An 18,622-nucleotide genomic window follows, 5' to 3' on the forward strand; every position below is an offset into this window, starting at 1 on the left:
ACCTGCTGCCTAACTTCTGCTGGAGCAAAGGCTGTAACTCTCTGAGCCTTGCTCTCTTCCTCCTCTATCTGTCAGACGGACCCAATAAAGGACCTTGGAAGCCACAAGATGGGACTAAGATGACCTAGTTCTGGAGATTGAGACCTAGACCCCTCACTACATTTACATTGCGTGGGACTATTGGCAAAGCATACTACATATTCACCTCTATATGTCTACGTATATATACATACACATATATACGTGTTATGTATATGGAGGATTTCGAGGCTCAAATATGATCATACTGTACCTCCAATTCTTTCCCTCTTTTATTTGACTTTTCCTCTTTTTTAAAGATTTTATTTATTTACTCATGAGAGACAGAGAGAGAGAGAGAGAGAAACTGAGGGAGAAGCAGGCTCCATGCAGGGAGCCCGACGCGCGACTCGATCCCGGGTCTCCAGGATCACACCCCAGGCAGAAGGCAGCACTAAACCGCTGAGCCACCGGGGCTGCCCTGACTTTTCCTCTTTTATTTGACTTTATTTGACCTTTCCTCTTTTATTTGACTGTTGGAAAACAAAGCTAATTCCATGCTTAAATGATAAAACTTGCTTAGTCCAATGGTTTTGATATGATTCGATATACTTCCTTCTTTTCCCTTTTCCCCCTATCCTCATCTTGTGCTCATGTACCCGGCAGTACTGCCTCTGGACGCTTACATTCCTGTGGGGAGTACAGGAAGGAGATCACAGCACCTGTAAGAACATCCCCCGCTCGCTGTATGTGCTAATTCTTAGTCTTAAATTCCATGCGCTGCCTTCATTTCCAGCTTCAGGTCTGAGGCATCTCCTCTGAGAATGACAGTGCCTGATGCTAAAGTCCTGACAATAATACATTGCATCGTCCCATTTGTGGGGAACCCTGGATGGGTTCCAGGGAGACAGGACTTCTGGGTATAATGCCCTCCTTACTCTTAGCTGGAATATAAAAATGCAAGTGGGAAGGAGCCCAGGGACATGGTTCTGGAGACCGGTGTCCTATTACGGTGAATCAAAGACATGCCTCCCAAACAGAAATGTCACCCCCCTGTCCCCCACCCCCAGTAGCTGGAAACAGGTTGATTCCAAGTGTCCATTTTCCAGGACAGAGGTGTGCTGAGGAAAAGCCTCAACTATTTGTTAATAGGTTTCAGGCTGGTTGGACTCTCGAACTCAGAGAAGAGAAGAAAGTAGCTGAGAGAAGCTCGGGGTTCACAGACCTTGCCTTGTTTGTGAGCTCCACCATCCCCACTCTGCCTCATGAATGCTAGGCCATGGCAAGCAGGGGCCATTCTGGGGTGTGTGTGTGTGTGTGTGTGTGTGTGTGTGTGTATGGGGGTGTGGGTGTGTGTGAATTAAAGGCTGAGTTCCAACAGAAAACAAATTAGTTGAATTTGCACTATTAGACATTGTGTGGTTTTGGTTTATCCGTATCTGTTTTCCTCTCTAACGTGGAAAACTACGAGGTGACCGTTATGCCTTTCTGTAGGGTCCTAGAGCGAGGTGCCCGTAGCAAGCGACCAGAGCATGGCGTGGGGAGCCATTGTCCAGGTCAGGAAAAACAGACCGCCTTCCCCGGTGTGCCCCACGTGTCCTGCACACAGCAGGGCTGTTGGGAAACAGAGAACAAGAGAGGCCGGTTCTGGAGAAGTGTGGGAGGGAGGAATCAGGCCATAGGACCCAGGGAGAGTCTGGGGAGGGCGAAACATGCAGCATGGGAGGTGCAGGGTGATGCTCAGCTGGCCTGGAAGGAGACTGTACCCTGGGGCGGGGGGCGAGAGGAATGCAGGAGGCTCACTGAACGCATAAGGCACTGGAGTTCTCCATTTTTTTTCTGATACTATTTTCAAGCAACTTGTGTGTCCTTTAATCTAATACCCCTGGGAAGGACCTACAGTCCCCTCCCTTCTCATTAACCATGGCTGTGGTTTCCACCACGTAGACCTGCGTTGGTTTTTTTGTTTTTCTGTTTTTGTTTTTTGTTTTTTTGGGGGAGCAGACTGTTGGGAGAATTAGCCGGGTATTCTGGAAAGGCCACAGCAAATGTCCACAGGATTTTATTTATTATTTATTATTTATTTATTTATTTATTTATTTATTTATTTATGTATTTATTTTAATAATAAATTCATTTTTTATTGGTGTTCAATTTGCCAACATACAGAATAACACCTGGTGTTCATCCCGTCAAGTGCCCCCCTCAGTGCCCATCACCCAGTCACCCCCACCCCCCTCCTCCCCTTCTACGACCCCTAGTTCATTTTCCAGAGTTAGGAGTCTTCACGTTCTGTCTCCCTTTCTGATATTTCCTACCCATTTCTTCTCCCTTCCCTTCTATTCCCTTTCACTATTATTTAAACTTGAAAGCTCATTTGATGTTTACAGATGTAATGAAATTATATTATACCCACCTTGAAAATAGAAGAACTAGTATTCTGAAAATGAAGTCGTATGCTCATTTTGTTGGAGTGAGACCAAGGTGTGATTTGCTGTGTTTTTTCCAAACTCCTAATCAAGACTCCATACAATGGATTGGATCAAAGAAAACATTACCTTTTAAGTTATCTGTTTGGTTTTGCTTTCCAAGAAGCTGGTGAATATTCATATCAAATGTGCTATGAACCCTGTGTGTTTGCTCAAATATTGCCTCATTCAAGCTTTCTGATCTTGTTAAATAGGAAAAAAAAAAAAAAAGAAACAAAGCAAAATAGCAGAATTCTTTCGTTACAGGTAAGTGGGCTTATAAGACTTCTCCAGAGTCATACAGATTATCCCTGGGGGATGGACACCTGAATCGCCTGCCTCCTTTCCATATGTAGTAGATTGGGTTTCTTGCTTATAGCGAAGGGGTGGTTTGAAGGCCATCCTCCTATGCCCGACAGAGATGTTCTCGAAAGGCACAGAACTAACTGGGAGTCATAAGTTTCCAATTTCACTTCTGTAGGACCTTGAATGTGTGCTCTCTCTCTCGGCTTAATTTGAAAAAAAAAAAAATTAAAACATAACCTCCCTAAAGTACAGTTTTTTGCTCAAAAGCTATGGTTCTGATCACCAACGAGGAGGAAGTAAGGTCAAAAGGCAGGAGAACTTCTATTGTGCTGAGTTTTCTGGGCGCGGGCTCTATCGATGTCAGTAACCACGGGCTGGTGCTCAGGCCTGGACAAAACTGATTTTGTCTGTGCCCACAGCCAGTGACGATCACCAAGGTTCTGGAAGTGGATAACGATACAGCGACCATCCATTTCATTCTCCTGGGATTTCCAACACGGCCAGCCTTCCAGCTGTTCCTCTTTTTTGTGTTCCTGGCAGCTTACCTGCTGACCCTGCTGGAGAACGCTCTCATCATCCTGGCCATTCGCAGTGATGGACAGTTGCACAAACCCATGTACTTCTTCCTGAGCAACCTCTCCTTCCTGGAGATGTGGTATGTCACGGTCATCAGCCCCAAGATGCTGGGCGACTTCCTCAGCCATGACAAGACCATCTCCTTCAATGGCTGCATGACTCAACTGTACTTCTTTGTGACCTTTGTCTGCACGGAGTACATCCTCCTTGCTGTTATGGCCTTTGACCGCCATGTAGCCATTTGTAATCCTCTACGCTATCCAGTCATCATGACCAACCAGCTGTGTGGTACATTGGCTGCGGGATGCTGGCTCTGTGGGCTCGTGACTGCCATGATTAAGATGGTTTTCATAGCCCGACTCCACTACTGTGGCACCCCCCACATCAATCACTACTTTTGTGATATTTCTCCGCTCCTCAATGTCTCTTGTGAGGACTCCTCACAGGCTGAGCTAGTGGACTTCTTCTTGGCCCTCATGGTCATTGCCGTCCCCCTTTGTGTAGTGGTGGCATCTTACGCCACCATTCTCAGCACCATCATCAGGATCCCTTCTACACAGGGCCGCCAAAAGGCGTTTTCCACCTGTGCCTCTCACCTGACGGTTGTAATCCTCTTCTACTCTACAACCCTTTTCACCTATGCCCGCCCCAAGCTCATGTACGCCTATAACTCCAACAAAGCGGTGTCTGTGCTCTACACTGTCATCGTCCCCCTGCTCAACCCCATCATCTACTGTCTGAGGAACCGTGAAGTAAAGGCAGCCCTCAAGAAGACCATACTTTGCAAAGGAAGTGGGCCCGGGGAAGACGTGGCTTTGAGGAATTAAAAATTTTATAGAGTCCCTTCAGGCCTGGGTGCAGAGATGACTTCACGCCTCACAGTCCACACTCAGCCCTTTGCTTATCTATCGGCCTCCAGTACCGATCCCCTGTGTGTGCGTACATGCATGAACGCGCTATAGAACCATATCCCCAAGAGGCAGCCTCTTCTTCTAGCTCAGCAGATAAGTTCTAAACATTTTCCAAAAATTATTTGAAATGAGGACAGATTTTTTTTCTTCCACTAAAATACAAAGTCCATGAGAGCAAAGATTTGTGTCTGTTTTACCAACGTGTCATCTGTGCATCCAGCTGTGTCTGTCACACAGTAGGTGCTTAATACACATTTGTTGAAAGGATGGTTGGTTGACTAAATACACGTTTTGAACACAGAAGATGAAGATGGCAATTGTGAACCCATTTTGACATTTTGGCCCTTCCAGTTCTTCTCTCTCTCCCTTCTGACTGTTTCTGTTCTACCTCTTTTTCCTTCTTCTCTGCTAACTCGGTTTCGTCTTTCCTCTTACAGACTTAGAGATTTGCTCGCTCTCTCCCTGCCCCCCTCCTTCCCTCCTCACTTCCTCCCATCTGTCTATTTTTCCAGACACTGGCATGTGTTCATCCAAATAAACTCATCACCTTATCTTAAGTGACTTGTTTGTGGATTCAAAAGTTCAAAGCCAATGAGTGGCCCAAGCATATCATGTGTTTTCAAAATGTTAAGCATGAAAAAAGAAGCTTTTCTATATTTCCCTACCATAGATTTTATTAACGATTACTTTTCACTTCTTATATTGCAGTTAGGCTTTTTAAAATTAGCTTTGTAAAGTATAATTCCGTTCAACAACTTTCACCTTTTTAAAGTGTACTGAATTTTGGAAAAGTGAAGTGTACAGTTGTCAAACAACAACCAACACTACGTAGAACATTTCCATCAACCTCAAAAGTTTCTTTGTGCCTTTTTTCATTAAATCTCTTACTCATACCCCTAGACCTAGCCACTGGCGAGAGATAGGCTTTTTGTCACTGTAGCTTTGCCTTTTGTCATTGTAGCTTTGCCTTTTCTAGAAATTTATATATACGGAATCACACAATCTGTAGTCTTTTGTGTCAGGCTCATTTATCATAATGCCTTTAAGTTTCTTAAAATATTTTATTTTTTATTTTTTTATTTTTTTATGATAGTCACAGAGAGAGAGAGAGAGACAGGCAGAGGGAGAAGCAGGCTCCATGCACCAGGAGCCCAACGTGGGATTCGATCATGGGTCTCCAGGATCACGCCCTGGGCCAAAGGCAGGTGCCAAACCGCTGCGCCACCCAGGGATCCCCAATTTTTTTTTTATTGAAGTATAATTAACATGCAGTGTTATGTCATTTTCAGGTGCACAACATTATTATTTAACAATTCTCTACATTTCTCAGTGCTCATCATAATAAGTGGACTCTTAATCCCCTTTCTCTATGACCCTCAACCCCACAGATGTTATCTGTCTCTCTCTGTCTGGTTTATTCCATGTAGCAGTGTACCCTCTAGCTCCACCCGTGCTGTTGCCACCAACAAAACCCACCAACAAAAACCCCTCGGGGCACCCCCACCAACAAAACCCACCAAAAAAAAAAAAAAAAAACCCTCCGGGCAGCTCCAAGACAGCCCCCTGCCATCTGTGAGACTGCAGCCCCATAGGGGGCCTGAGGACAGGCATCTGGCCCCACTGCTGACCCACCCAGCTACAAGCCCACACATGCTTTGAAGACCCTTCCATGTTGTTGTGCATATGGGTTACCTGGCCCTGGTGAGTGCTAGTCTACCGTATGGACAGAACACACTTTGTTTCTCTATGTACCTGTTGATGGGCATTTAGGCTGTTTCTAGTCTCTTATCAATAAAGCTACTGTGCATGTTTAAAATCAGTTTTGTTGTGACCGTCGACTTTAGTCTCTTCAGGAGATGAGGCTTGTTACGATATTGTCACCACACAGTAGGACAAGTTTCTGCTTAAGTTCACGAAGATTGTCAAATATCCCAAAGTACCCCAACTCTTCTATATTCCTACATAACGTGTGAGAATTCTAGATGTTCACAGCCTCTTCAATGGTTGGTAATGCCAAACTTTTCACGTGGTCATCTAGGAGGGTATATGATGGTCTCACGTGGGCTGTAACTTCTATTGTCTTAATGTTGAACACCTTTTCATTTAATTATTTGAAATTTTGAAAACTTCCTTGTGGAAGTGTCTGATCAAATAGTTCCCCCAACTTTTAAACTAGATGTTTTTTTTTTTTGTCTTGTAATTATATATAACCTTTAAGATGCAATTATTTCTTTATTTTTATTTTTATTTTTTTATTTTTATTTTTTATTATTTATTCATGACAGTCATAGAGAGAGGAGAGAGAGGCAGAGACACAGGCAGAGGGAGAAGCGGGCTCCATGCTGGGAGCCCGACTGGGATTCGATCCCGGGACACCAAAGGCAGGCGCTAAACTGCTGAGCCACCCAGGGATCCCCTGATGCAATTATTTCTTATACTCAGATGCAATTATTTCTCAGATACATGTTTTACTAATACATTCTCCCACTTGGTGGCTGGCCTTTCATTTTCTTAAAAGGGTGTTTTGAAGAGACTTTTGGTTTTTCATCGTTTTGGAGGCTCAAAGCCCCAGATCCAGATCCCTGCTAATCCAGTTCCTGATGAGGACTCATCCAGGCTTGCAGATGGGCTCCCTCTTGTGTGCTCACGTGGTGGAGAGAGAACATAACCACCTTCAGCCTTACTGATCTGCATGAAGGACCATGTCCAGATACATGTCAGGGGCTTCTACATAGGAGTTTGAGGGACCACAAACAGTCCATAAGAAAGTGTGTAGAAAGTGTGTATTCATACCACTTTCTCCTTAAATATTTAGTTTAAATTAACTGCTGAACTAATCTGGACTGGGACATTCATTTGTAAAAAGTTTTAAACTATAAAGCCTGTTTTTAATAAGATTTAGGAATATTCAGGTTATTGGTTTATTCTGGAGTGAGCTTTGAACTACGTTTTTCACGTAATATGACATTTATTTTGTCAGATTTATTAGCATAAAGTTGTCCATGATATTTCTTTAAATGTCTACAGTAGGGAGGCCTGGGGGGCTCAGTGGTTGAGCCTCTGCCTTCAGCCCAGGGCATGACCCCGAGGTCCTGGGATCGAGTCCCACATCAAGCTCCCTGCAGGGAGCCTTCTTCTCCCTCTGTCCGTGTCTCTGTCTCTCTGTGTCTCTCATGAATAAATAAATAAAAATATAAGTAAATAAATAAATAAATAAATAAATAAATAAATATCTACAGTACATGTAAGGTAGCTTTTGCTTATTGCTTAATATTGATAATTTGTGTCTTCTTTCTTTTATCTTGATCAGTTTCCCTAGAGATTTATCAGTTTTTAAGTTTTTTTCAATAAAATTTCTTTGATTTTATTGGTTTTGTTGATTTTCTCTTTACTATTTTATCATGTGAAGAACATACATAATATCCTTTCTTTTGCTTGACTTACTAGAATTAGTTCTTTTTTCTTGTTTCTTAAGACGGAAGTTTAGCCTATATATTTGGATCTCTTCTTTTGTATTATAAGCATTTAATGCTATACATTTCCCCTTAAACCCTGTTCTAATTGCCTCCAAATAATTTTGATATGTCATGTTTTCATTTTATTCAGTTTAAAATAATTCTAATTTCTTTTGTGATTTTCCTCCCTTTGGCCTATCAGCTATTTAGGAGGAATTTAAGTGTAAATAATCTGATTGATATGTTCTAGATATCTTTGTGTTTTTTAGTTTTAACTTAATTGTAACCAGAGAACATATCTTTACATATTAATTAAATCTTACAAAATATTCCGAGACTTGTTCATGGCTATGTATGTGGTCTATCTTGGTAACTATTCCTTGGACATTTTAAAAGAATGTGCATTCTGTTTTGGGATGGAACATGCCAAAAATATCAATTAGATCATATTGGTTAAGAGTATTGCTAAAATCTTCTACATTTTTATTTTATCTTTATATATTATATTACATTGATTATATTATATCCTTATATATTTTATAGCTACATATATAGTATATCCTAGTCATTTTATATCCCTACTTTAGGTATCCTTATTCTTTCAGTTACTGAGACTAAAGTGTTGAACTCCTCAATGAACTATGTGTTCATCTGTTTCTCATTATTTTTTATCAGAGTTTTACTTAATGAATTTTCAATTTTTGTGATTGTATGCATATACATTTGGGATTCACATGTTTTTTTGCTGGATTGAACTCTTTACTATTCTGAAATTACATCTTTGTCTCAAGGAATGTCCCTTGTTCTAAGGTTAATTTTATTAGCTGATATTAGTACAGTCACTTCTGCTTATATTTCATTTGGGTGTCATGGTATGTTTTTTTTTTTCTTTTTATCTTCAACTTACTTGTTGCTCATAATCAAAGTAGTCACCTTAGAGACTGTATATAAGTAGATCTTTTGTTATCCAATTGGATAATCTCTGGTCTTACATTTTTATCCCATTTTTACTGTCTTTTTAAAGTAACTGAATATATTCCAGCAATTCCATTTTACCTCATTTTTGGCTTACCAGTGTTTGTTTTAAGGCAACTTTCTATGATAATGGAAATGTTATACATCTGTCTGGTCTCTTTTCTGGGGGGCCTATGCTGCCTGTTGTCCAAAGTCTGAAAACTACTGTTTTATTTTTGTTTTTAAAAATTTTATTTATTTGTTCATGAGAGACACACACAGAGAGAGAGAATCAGAGACACAGGCAGAGGGAGAAGCAGGCTCCCCGTGGGAACCCTGATGCAGGACTTTATCCCAGGACCCTCACCTGAGTCAAAGGCAGATGCTCAACCACTGAACCACCCAGGTGCCCTGAAAACTGCTGTTTTGTATATTTTTCCTAATATTTAATTTTTTAAGGTGGGGGTTCAACTCCAATTTCTTTTTTTTTATAAATTTATTTTTTATTGGTGTTCAATTTGTCAACATATAGAATAACACCCAGTGCTCATCCAATTTCTATTAACCCATCTTGGTAGGAACAAGAGTTGTTACTTACCTTATTGATATTCATTAAGTTACTCAAGGTTTTGTGTGTGTGTGTGTATATACACACACACACACACATATATATATATAATGTACATGTATATATACATGTATATATAATGTTGGTATATATATAAACACATTTAATATAAAAATGTGTAGGAAGAGGAGCCAAAAGAAAAAAAAAAAGAGAGCGCCACTTACAATGTATATAAATATCACAATCAAAATCTTTTATTTAATGAGATAGAACCACCATCCTTGTCTGTGTGAGGATGTAAATATTTGAAGGAAGGATAAATCATGGATAGAGTTTGAAAGCTGGTGTATTAATTTATTGCATTGATATCAGCATGTTGATTCCTCCCCTCATTTTCCAATATCTATTCTGAGGTTGCCTTTCCTGCCTAAAACTCCATGAATCAAGGGGAAATGAAAAAGTCTTTCTCTAGGATCAGTTGTCTGGGTTCCTTGGAGCTGCTCCAACTTCTCTTTATATCAACATTTGGGAAAGTGTGTGTGCTTTGGCATAACTGTGCTGAAAGCATCCAATCTGAAAAACATAGACCCACTCCTACTTTGTGTCCATTTACATAATGTCAGATCCTGAACCCTGTTTGTCCAGGATGGGGGTAAAGCCCTAATTACATAGAAAGGGATTCGGAGAGCACCAATACATAGGGAATAGACAAAATGCAAGGAGTAGGAAAAGGACTGATATTTGACAACTCTGAAGGAGATGCCTTGTACTCGAACAGGAGTGGAAAAAATATTAGAATAATTGTGGGGCAGGTACCTTTGTAAAGTCGGTGGTCAGAGGAATAGGGCGTTTCAGTCTGCTACTTGGTGTTTTCCCGTAAAGAATGATACAGTGTCCTGGAGTGGCACTGTGTTTGGAAGGACTGAGGGAGAGGGCTGTGGACTGGAGCAGTAAATTGATGTTTTAGGTAGAAGTGAGTATATGTGCAAGAGCTTTTGCAAAGCATAGGTTGATATTTTTTTCAGGAAAAAAAAAGTAAAAAAATTTACATTTGAAAGTGTTGATTATTATTTTATTGTAATGATCTGATTTATTAACTTGATTTTCTCCAGCAGCATTTAACTTCAAAAGGAATGTTGGAAAAGTTGAATCACTGGGCTTTTAAGGCTGAGGTTTTGCCACACAACACTCATCTCTTCTTTTATTTTATAAGCAAACATTTAGAAAGGACAAGTGAAACTCTGAGGAGAGTGATCAGGTGGAGTGGCTTGAAGTTCTGACCGTAGAATCGGGAAAAATAGTCTGATGAGCAAGGGGAGTCTTGTAGGGGAGACACTGCCTTCTCTGGATCATCTCTGGATCTGGAAACCTCGCCTGCTGCACCGCTTCTGTCCACTTAATCTCATCACAGTGGGGGGTTTGTCGAAATGAAGAAGGAAGGGAAGCCTTGAACAGTAAAGCATAGAACATGAGCTTTAAGAGCAGTTATCAATGATATAGTTGTTCTGGGGCATCGCTGCCATAACCATGACTTGTAAGGGGTACGTGGTGGGGACACGAGAGACTGGACAGGGAACACAACCGTGGCACGGTCTCTGTGACAATACAGGGCACTTCCCAAGCACCTGAAAAGATTTCCTGATTGCACTTCAGAAATCCACTCTCCCTCAGGCTCCTGCTTGTGCCGTCTGCCTACTATAATGCTGCCGGCCAGGGAATCCCGACTGTGTCACAAATCATCTTGTCTGCTTGCCCGCCGATCTGATGTCCTTTCCAGGAACATACTTTGGGAAAGGGAGGAGCTATTTCTTTTTTAGAGCTCACAGGTGCTGCAGAAGAGCACATATTCTGTGATTCCCATGGAGCAGAAGTTGAGGGTGAGCACCCCTAAACGGAGCTCCTGGAGATGGAGAAGGTGATTCTGTTTAGTGGAGTACCCACGATGAAGGTGGAAACGTCTGAGCACGTGAGCCATCACAGTCGGTGCTTGGCAGGCCTGTGTGCCTAGCCCAGTGCTCTTTATTGGGCATAAATCAGCACTGGAATCCACGCAGCCACCGTTGACTGTGTTTCTACACACAACAAAAACCGTTTAGCCTTCAGCTCTGGAAGAAGGAACAGAATGCAGTGACAAGGGACATAACCAGTAGGCTCAATGTCATAAATTGTTGTGCCCAACATTGCGAATCCGAGAAACCACCAAGGAGCCAACACCGATGCAAGTACATGAGGGTTTATTTACAAGCTCGAGATTGGGTCTGTATACTCCATACAGCAGAGCAGGGACTTGGACCCCGAGACTAAGAAGCACAGCAGTGTTATAGGGGCCAGTGGCCAATGAGATTGTAACACACATAGAAAGTTGCACGTCATGTCGGTCCACACGCAGGTGGCCAATTGAATCACAATTTACCCTATAGCAACCATTTGAACTAGCCTATCATTCTGGTTAGAATTGGCTTGCAGGTTTGGCGGGCAAAAGACGGAGTTTACATTTTTTTTTTTTTTTTTTTGGTGGTTAGAGGTTCCGCATTCCTATGTGGGTTGGTTTCCGATAAGAGTGTGCTTAGTAGTTAGATTAGGGTGAGGGAGTATCTTAAGCAATAGGCAGGTCATGTGTGGGGTTTTACATGAGAGGGCGGGTGTAGCACAGAATGGAGTTAGTCCTGCTTTGCTCATCCAGGGGTAGGGGATTTTTGTTAGATTTCCTGGGTCCCACAAAATGAACTATGAAAAGATCTGGATATTCTGGCCTAAAGTCAAACGCAGAGATTTAAGGAAAAAATACAAAGTATTAGGTTTCTTTAGAAGATAATACAACTAAACTAAACCAATGAAAAAAGGCTTTGTAAGGATAGGACTGTGGATGCACAACATGAAATCCTTTAGTCTAAAAGACATCGGAGTCACAGGAGAACACACAATTGACAGAAATTACCAGGAAAAGTGAGGGGAAAAAAAATCTAAGCTGGACTGACCTAAAATTGACTTCCAGCACAAGGCAGATGACTGTCCTGTCACCTGGAATGTTGCACCTATTTCCCGATGAGTCATTGGAAGAATACTATTAACAAAATGGGGAATATCTTGAGAATAATCCAGAGAATGATAACCAAGATTTTGAGGGGTCTGTAGACTCCTAGTTATCATAAAGGTCAAACGAGTCATCAGGGGAGTTAAAGGTCCTGCAAAAGGAAGTACGTTATCCTCTTCAAAGGTTTGAATTGCTGCTGCGTAAGTTAAATATTAGATATGAGACGTGCATCTCCAGAGATAATAACTAGGGCCCAAAGGAGGAAGAGGCACAAAGCTGGGACTCAATAGCACATTGGGATATTTAATAGTGTCTGGGCCCCTAGTGAGTAGTCAGAGGCTGGGATACTGGAGGTGAGGCTCTGTATTGATAGTGCATGAGAGTGATGGCCTTGGATCCTTTGCAACATGGATGGCTCATCATTTTAGTAATAATTTTCAGTTAGATTTATTCCATTTTACCCACAGTTTTTGTGAAGGACCCTACTAAGATCTTCTTAAATCTCCAAGAAGCTGTGATGGTTGAACCATCTAAACTGAATTACCTTTCCCAATAGGGAAATAGTGCTATATTTAGCACCCAATAGGTTCTACCTATCCTTCCTGGAATGGAACAAAATCATTCTTAAGTGTTCTGAAAAATCAAAATACTTACTTGTGCAACTTTAAAAGTATTTGAGATTTGTACCTGATTAACAATCAGCCCAAATTCACGGCTGCTCTCCACAATGCTCTCCAAAATAATACCCTGGGGAAGCTTGCACTGGGAAGCTATGCTATGCTGTGCAAATGGAAGAAGACAGTGTCATCAGCTCTATAATTGCCACTATGTCTTCAAGAAAGGAAGTTTTCAGGGATGCAAAGTATTCTCATCACAGAGCTTTAGGATAAAATCCTCCTCTGCCAATCACTTTCTGAATGGCCATCTGGACATCTTTGTTCCTGAGGCTATAAACCATTGGGCTCAACAATGGAGTCACAACTGTATAGGTCGTTGTCACAAGCCTGACTTTGTTAGATGAGAACTCGGCTGAGGGCCGCAGGTAGACAGAGGAGGCACAGCCATTGTGGACGATGACCACAGTGGGGTGGGAGACACAGGTGGAGAAGGCTTTCTGCTTGCCATCAGGGTGAGATCTTCAGGATGGTATGGACAATGCAGCAGTAAGAGATGCAGATGTAAGTCAGGGGGACCAGGAGGGCTAGAACTCCACCAATGAGGACGACCGGCTCGTTGACATAGGTTTCAATACAGGCAAGCCAGGAGATGTCACAGAAGTAGTGGTTGATTATATTGGGGCCACAAAAAGGGAGTTCAAAGACTAAAACGGGAGCCTGTCAATGAGGATAAAAAAACAATCACAGCACAGGTGGCTACCAGTTGTCTACATACCTGCCAGCTCATTAGGGTAGGGTACTGAAGTGGATGACAAGTGGCAGCAAAGCGGTCATAACCCATGACCCTGAGCAGCATGTAATCAGTGACAGCAAAACCGAGGAAGAACAAGATCTGAGTAGCACAGTTAATAAATGAGATTGTTCTGATCAGAGACAACAGATTTATGAGCATCTTGGTCAGGATGACAAAGACGTAGCATGTCTCAGAGATGGAGAGGATCCCCAGGAAGAAGTACATAGGTCCTTGGAGACTGCCATCCAGGCGTATGACAATGACAACGGCGATGTTCCCCTTCAGAATAATCAGATACAGGCAGAGAAACACAGCAAAGGGGACGAGCTGGATTTCTCAAAGGTTGGAGAACCCAAGCAATAGGAACACTGTGACAGAGGAGGGAGAAATTAGCTTGGTTGGCTTGGTCCCCAAGACTGACCTACAGAGAACAGGATTGAACTGAACAGGCTATTTATTTACCCTGAAAGATGCAGGTAGTTCATCCCACTACGATTGAGAAACAACCAAAAGAAGAGGAAAGGGAAATGCTCGCAGGGAATGGCCTGTCAATCCTGTCACTTTGTGGAGCTGTTTCAAAACTCAGAGTACACCTACTTCCAGTGACGTACCTGCATCCCTTATAGTGCTGAAGTCCAGGTAATTTTTTTCACGCTGCCTATTTTGAATAGCAGTTAGGGAATAGAAATATCTGCAGAGTTCCCGTGTGACAATCTCAGCTCTACTCAGCTCTGCATCTGCGTGGTCCTCCGTGCATCCACATTCCCATCTGTAACATAAAGATGCTAACAACGCCTCCGTCCCCAGTTCCTTATAGAAGTTAAAGCACGTGGCACAGCACATGCTCATGGTAGATTGTCAGTAGATGTCAGCTTCTGCTCCCCATGTTGTTGAATCTTCTGGAAGTGGTGGCTACTTCTGACATTACCTTCTGGATGTGTGTTCAGTGTATTTCCAACTACGATTTTCTTTTTAACCCTGTAAGTTCATTTCTACAAAACTATTGAACCAACATTCAAACCCAACTCTTATTTGTGCATATTTTTAGTGATAATAATGTGTTGGGTAGCCCAGGTGGCTCAGTGGTTTAGCACCTGCCTTCGGCCCAGGGCATGATTCTGGGGTCCCGGGATCGAGTCCCACGTTGGGCTCCCTGCGTGGCTCCTGCTTCTCCCTCTGCCTGCCTCTCTCTCTCTGTGTGTCTCTCATGAGTAAATAAATAAAATCTTTAAAAAAAATAATGTGGTGATGTCAGTTTATCTTCTGATTGAATCCCACAACCTGTTTGGCCCACTGGAGAGGGGGAAGTTGGAGGGGGACTTGCCTGAAGTAGCTCTAGAACCATCTAGGTTCTCACAATCAAGCTGGTCGTTGGTTTTCCCACCTGCATACCACTCTGCCAGGAAAAGCAACGTGGTTTAGAGTTCTGTTGTAATTGTAGTTTTAAGATTTATTTATTTATTTATGATAAACATAGAGAGGAGAGAGAGAGGCAGGGACACAGGCAGAGGGAGAAGCAGGCTCCATGCAAAGAGCCCGACATGGGACTCGATCCCGAGACTCCAGGATCCCGCCCTGGGCCAAAGGCAGGGGCTAAACCACTGAGCCACCCAGGGATCCCCTATCTGTAGTTTTAAACTTCAGACAGAAATCCGTCCAATCTATGAGACCTTTCCTCAGTATGAGACATTATATCTCTGCACATTTTCCCTGGATTTCCAACAGAACTCGCTGCTGTGTTGGCGACATCTGGCATTGAGGGGTTCGGCTCCTGCAATTTTTCTCCACTAAATGATGGGCGGATGCTTTCCCCTCGATTCAATTAAAACCAAGTTTGAATTTATTGAATTTAATAAAGTAATAAGCAATAAGCAAACATCTAGATCAACTCAATGATGGAAGAAAATAAAAACACAGTGTGGATTACAGAATGAAATTCCTTAGCTAACGTAGCTCAAAATTCAAGAGACCAACAGACTGCTGATCCCACACCCCCGGGTTATAGTTCCTTCATTCGTGCCAACTCTGAGTGCTTTCCCTTTAGGTTCCCTGACTCTGGCTTTTCACAGTCCTTTATGCATCTCTTGATGGCCAGCAAGACCAGCAGGACCGTCCCTGTGGAATGTCATTCATTTACCTCCTCAGCTCCCATCTCTAAGGCTTATGCAGTAGGTTTTTGTCCACACAATTTTTGGATAGTGAGGTCCAAAGACAGCAGGGGGTCTGTCTATAAGGAAAAACATCTCAGTTAGACACAACTTTTACTCTTTTTTTTAATTTTTTTTTATTTATTTATGATAGTCACAGAGAAAGAGAGAGAGAGAGAGAGAGAGAGGCAGAGACACAGGCAGAAGGAGAAGCAGGCTCCATGCACCGGGAGCCCGACGTGGGATTCAATCCCGGGTCTCCAGGATCGCGCCCTGGGCCAAAGGCAGGCGCCAAACCGCTGCGCCACCCAGGGATCCCCTCCTTTTACTCTTTTGTCACCTGTTAGACTTTTCTGGTATATCGCAGTCACCAGGAAATAGTTTCATGTGGCATTTGAGAATGGACGTTTAATGAACTAAATGTGGGAAGAGACAGAGAATCTTAGGTATTTGCTCTTTCTTTTTCAATTATCCGGAGAAGACTTCCCAAAGGGGCCAGTCTTTCAGGGATGGTGGATGAGAAGGAGCCTATTCCATGGGCTCTAGGAAACATACTTTGTGGCATTGGTTTGAAGCCATCTCTGTGCCTGTTACAGTTCAGTTGGTGATGCCCTATTTTATTTTATTTATCTGCCTCCCAGAGGCATGTACTAGCCTCCATTTTTTAAGCGACCATATACATGCGTGCCTTGCTCTCCTCACATGCTCTTTGTAACGTCACTAACAAGACTAGAGCTCATGGAATCATCAGAACATTTCTAAAATCATCATTTGTGACTGGCACTTGTCTAGAGGACCTAAACACTATCTTCAGTGTTATTTTCTCACATAGAATATTTTTCAGTAATAAAATTTCAATAATTTCTTCAGTTAATATTTTCTCACATAGAATATTTTTCAGTAATAAAATTTCAATAATTTCTTCAGTTAATATTTTCTCACATAGAATTACCCAACAAGGGCTACTCCTCTTTGTTCCCTCAGCAAGCGGCTATTAGAATCCAGTGACACCCAGAGATCCTCTAATCAAAAGAGACTAAAATATTAATGTTACTACACAATCGTTTCTGTCCTGAAATGCCTTGTTCTATTCCTTTCTCGGACTGACATCCCAATGCCCCAAACTGTGGATTCCTACTTCCTCCGCTGAGAATTGTGAGAAGTATCCCCTCAAGCATCATTGAAAAACTTTTCTTTGGTCTCTTATTAGCTATGGTGCCAACATGCTGGTATATATTTATACTTTCCAAAACACCAGGGAGCCACTATTGCAATATTATTTTTGGCACAGTTCCAATCCTTTCAATGAGGAGAGAGGATGCAGGAAATACCATGGACCTCAAATCTCACAGGTCCAATTGGATAAAAATGGAACAGGGAAAAAACTGGTGTTGGCAATTAGTTGGCAATTAGTCCCAGAGTGTCTGGTAGCTCATTAGGAACTGAAAGCTGTTGCTGATTAAGGAAAGCTAGGTGAATGTCAAAACCCATACTGGAGGAGGTGACACGGGGCCATCTCTTTCGAGGCCTGGCAGGCAGGGAAGAAGCCCTTTCTTTCCCTGGGCTTCCCCAGGACAAATCAAGTCTTATTCTGTCCTTGCAAAAGAAGAAACAAAGCTCTCCCTGTTAGTCGAGGTTCACCTGCACCCCACAAATTCTGCACTGAGGAAAGGACATGGAAGCATAGTGTGAGGGAAGGGGAAACATATGATGTCTTAGCAGGCAGAGCTGAGACCTCACAGAACCGCAGTGAAGAACAGATTTGAGGACTGACGGAAGGGTGGAGTGTTTGCAGGTCACAGACCTGACACTGCTTTTCTCTGGCTTCCTACAGATGTCAAGATCTCTAACCAGTGTCTCCCCCAAGAGTGGGGATTAGGATGAAAACCCATAGGTAACACCCAGCATGGCCTGAGGAGTCCTCCAGTGATCCTCGTTCATCCCCCCAGTTCTCTGACAGCCTGACCCAACACAGAGGAGAATGGCTGCGACATTGGAGAAAAACCAACAAAGTGCCCGTTCTGTGTTTGTGTGCCACTGCTCCCCTCTGCTGCATTGGGGAGGGGGCTCAAAGTCACACTCTTCTATTGCTGGACTCAGCCAACACAGTTTCCAGAACTGCAAGTTTGCTGGAAATTGTTATGCTTCCTCTTCACTGAAATTATAATATAATATAATATAATATAATATAATATAATATAATATAATATAAATAATATAAAAATCCCACCCTCTGTACCTTCTCTCATGAGTCGTGGGTGACTCACACTGGGATGTGAGAGAGGATTCAGGGTACTTGTCAGCAAGGTCCATCCCCACAGGGCTGTCTGCTGCAGGCCCCGGGGTGGCTCCAGGCAGAGCTGTTCCTATTGGCAGTCCCCAGCAGCTGCCTGCCGAGCAGCAGAAACTCCCAAATGAGCTCATTCCTCACTCAAGAGTTTTTTTCTTTGAGTCCTATCACATTCAGAGGCTGCCAGCGAGATCTGATGGTAGCTCCTGCTGCTTCCAGCAAGTGTCAGATGTGCACGTGAGTCCTGCCGAAGAGCTGCTGGATCCTGGGGTTTGTAAGACACCTCATCCGTTCAGTGCATCTTCCTGAATAAATATTTCCTCCCAGGGAAACTTCCTCAGCCTCGCTGCGGCACAGCACCCGTTCAAAGACCCCTAAGGTTTCGAAGCAGGAAAAAATCTTAAAAATGCTGTAGTCAAAAAAAGAAAAAATACTGTAGTCAGTCATATTTTTAGAGTCACATTTTGACACAATTATGGACTTAG

General features: G+C 42.6%; 1 protein-coding gene and 1 pseudogene across 1 annotated transcript; one reads left to right on the forward strand and one right to left on the reverse strand.

Moving 5' to 3' along the window:
* The first annotated feature begins 3,061 nt into the window (after positions 1 to 3,061).
* On the forward strand, positions 3,062 to 4,195 carry LOC112642827 (olfactory receptor 6Y1). Its single transcript, XM_025420634.1, has 2 exons — positions 3,062 to 3,088; positions 3,212 to 4,195. The coding sequence occupies exons 1-2, from the start codon at positions 3,062 to 3,064 to the stop codon at positions 4,193 to 4,195; spliced, it is 1,011 nt and encodes a 336-aa protein (XP_025276419.1).
* Positions 4,196 to 13,161: 8,966 nt separating this feature from the next.
* LOC112642826 (olfactory receptor 10R2-like) lies at positions 13,162 to 18,160 on the reverse strand (annotated as a pseudogene).
* Positions 18,161 to 18,622: the final 462 nt, after the last annotated feature.

This window comes from Canis lupus, chromosome 38 (genome assembly GCF_003254725.2).
Source record: "Canis lupus dingo isolate Sandy chromosome 38, ASM325472v2, whole genome shotgun sequence".
Classification (NCBI taxonomy): domain Eukaryota; kingdom Metazoa; phylum Chordata; class Mammalia; order Carnivora; family Canidae; genus Canis; species Canis lupus.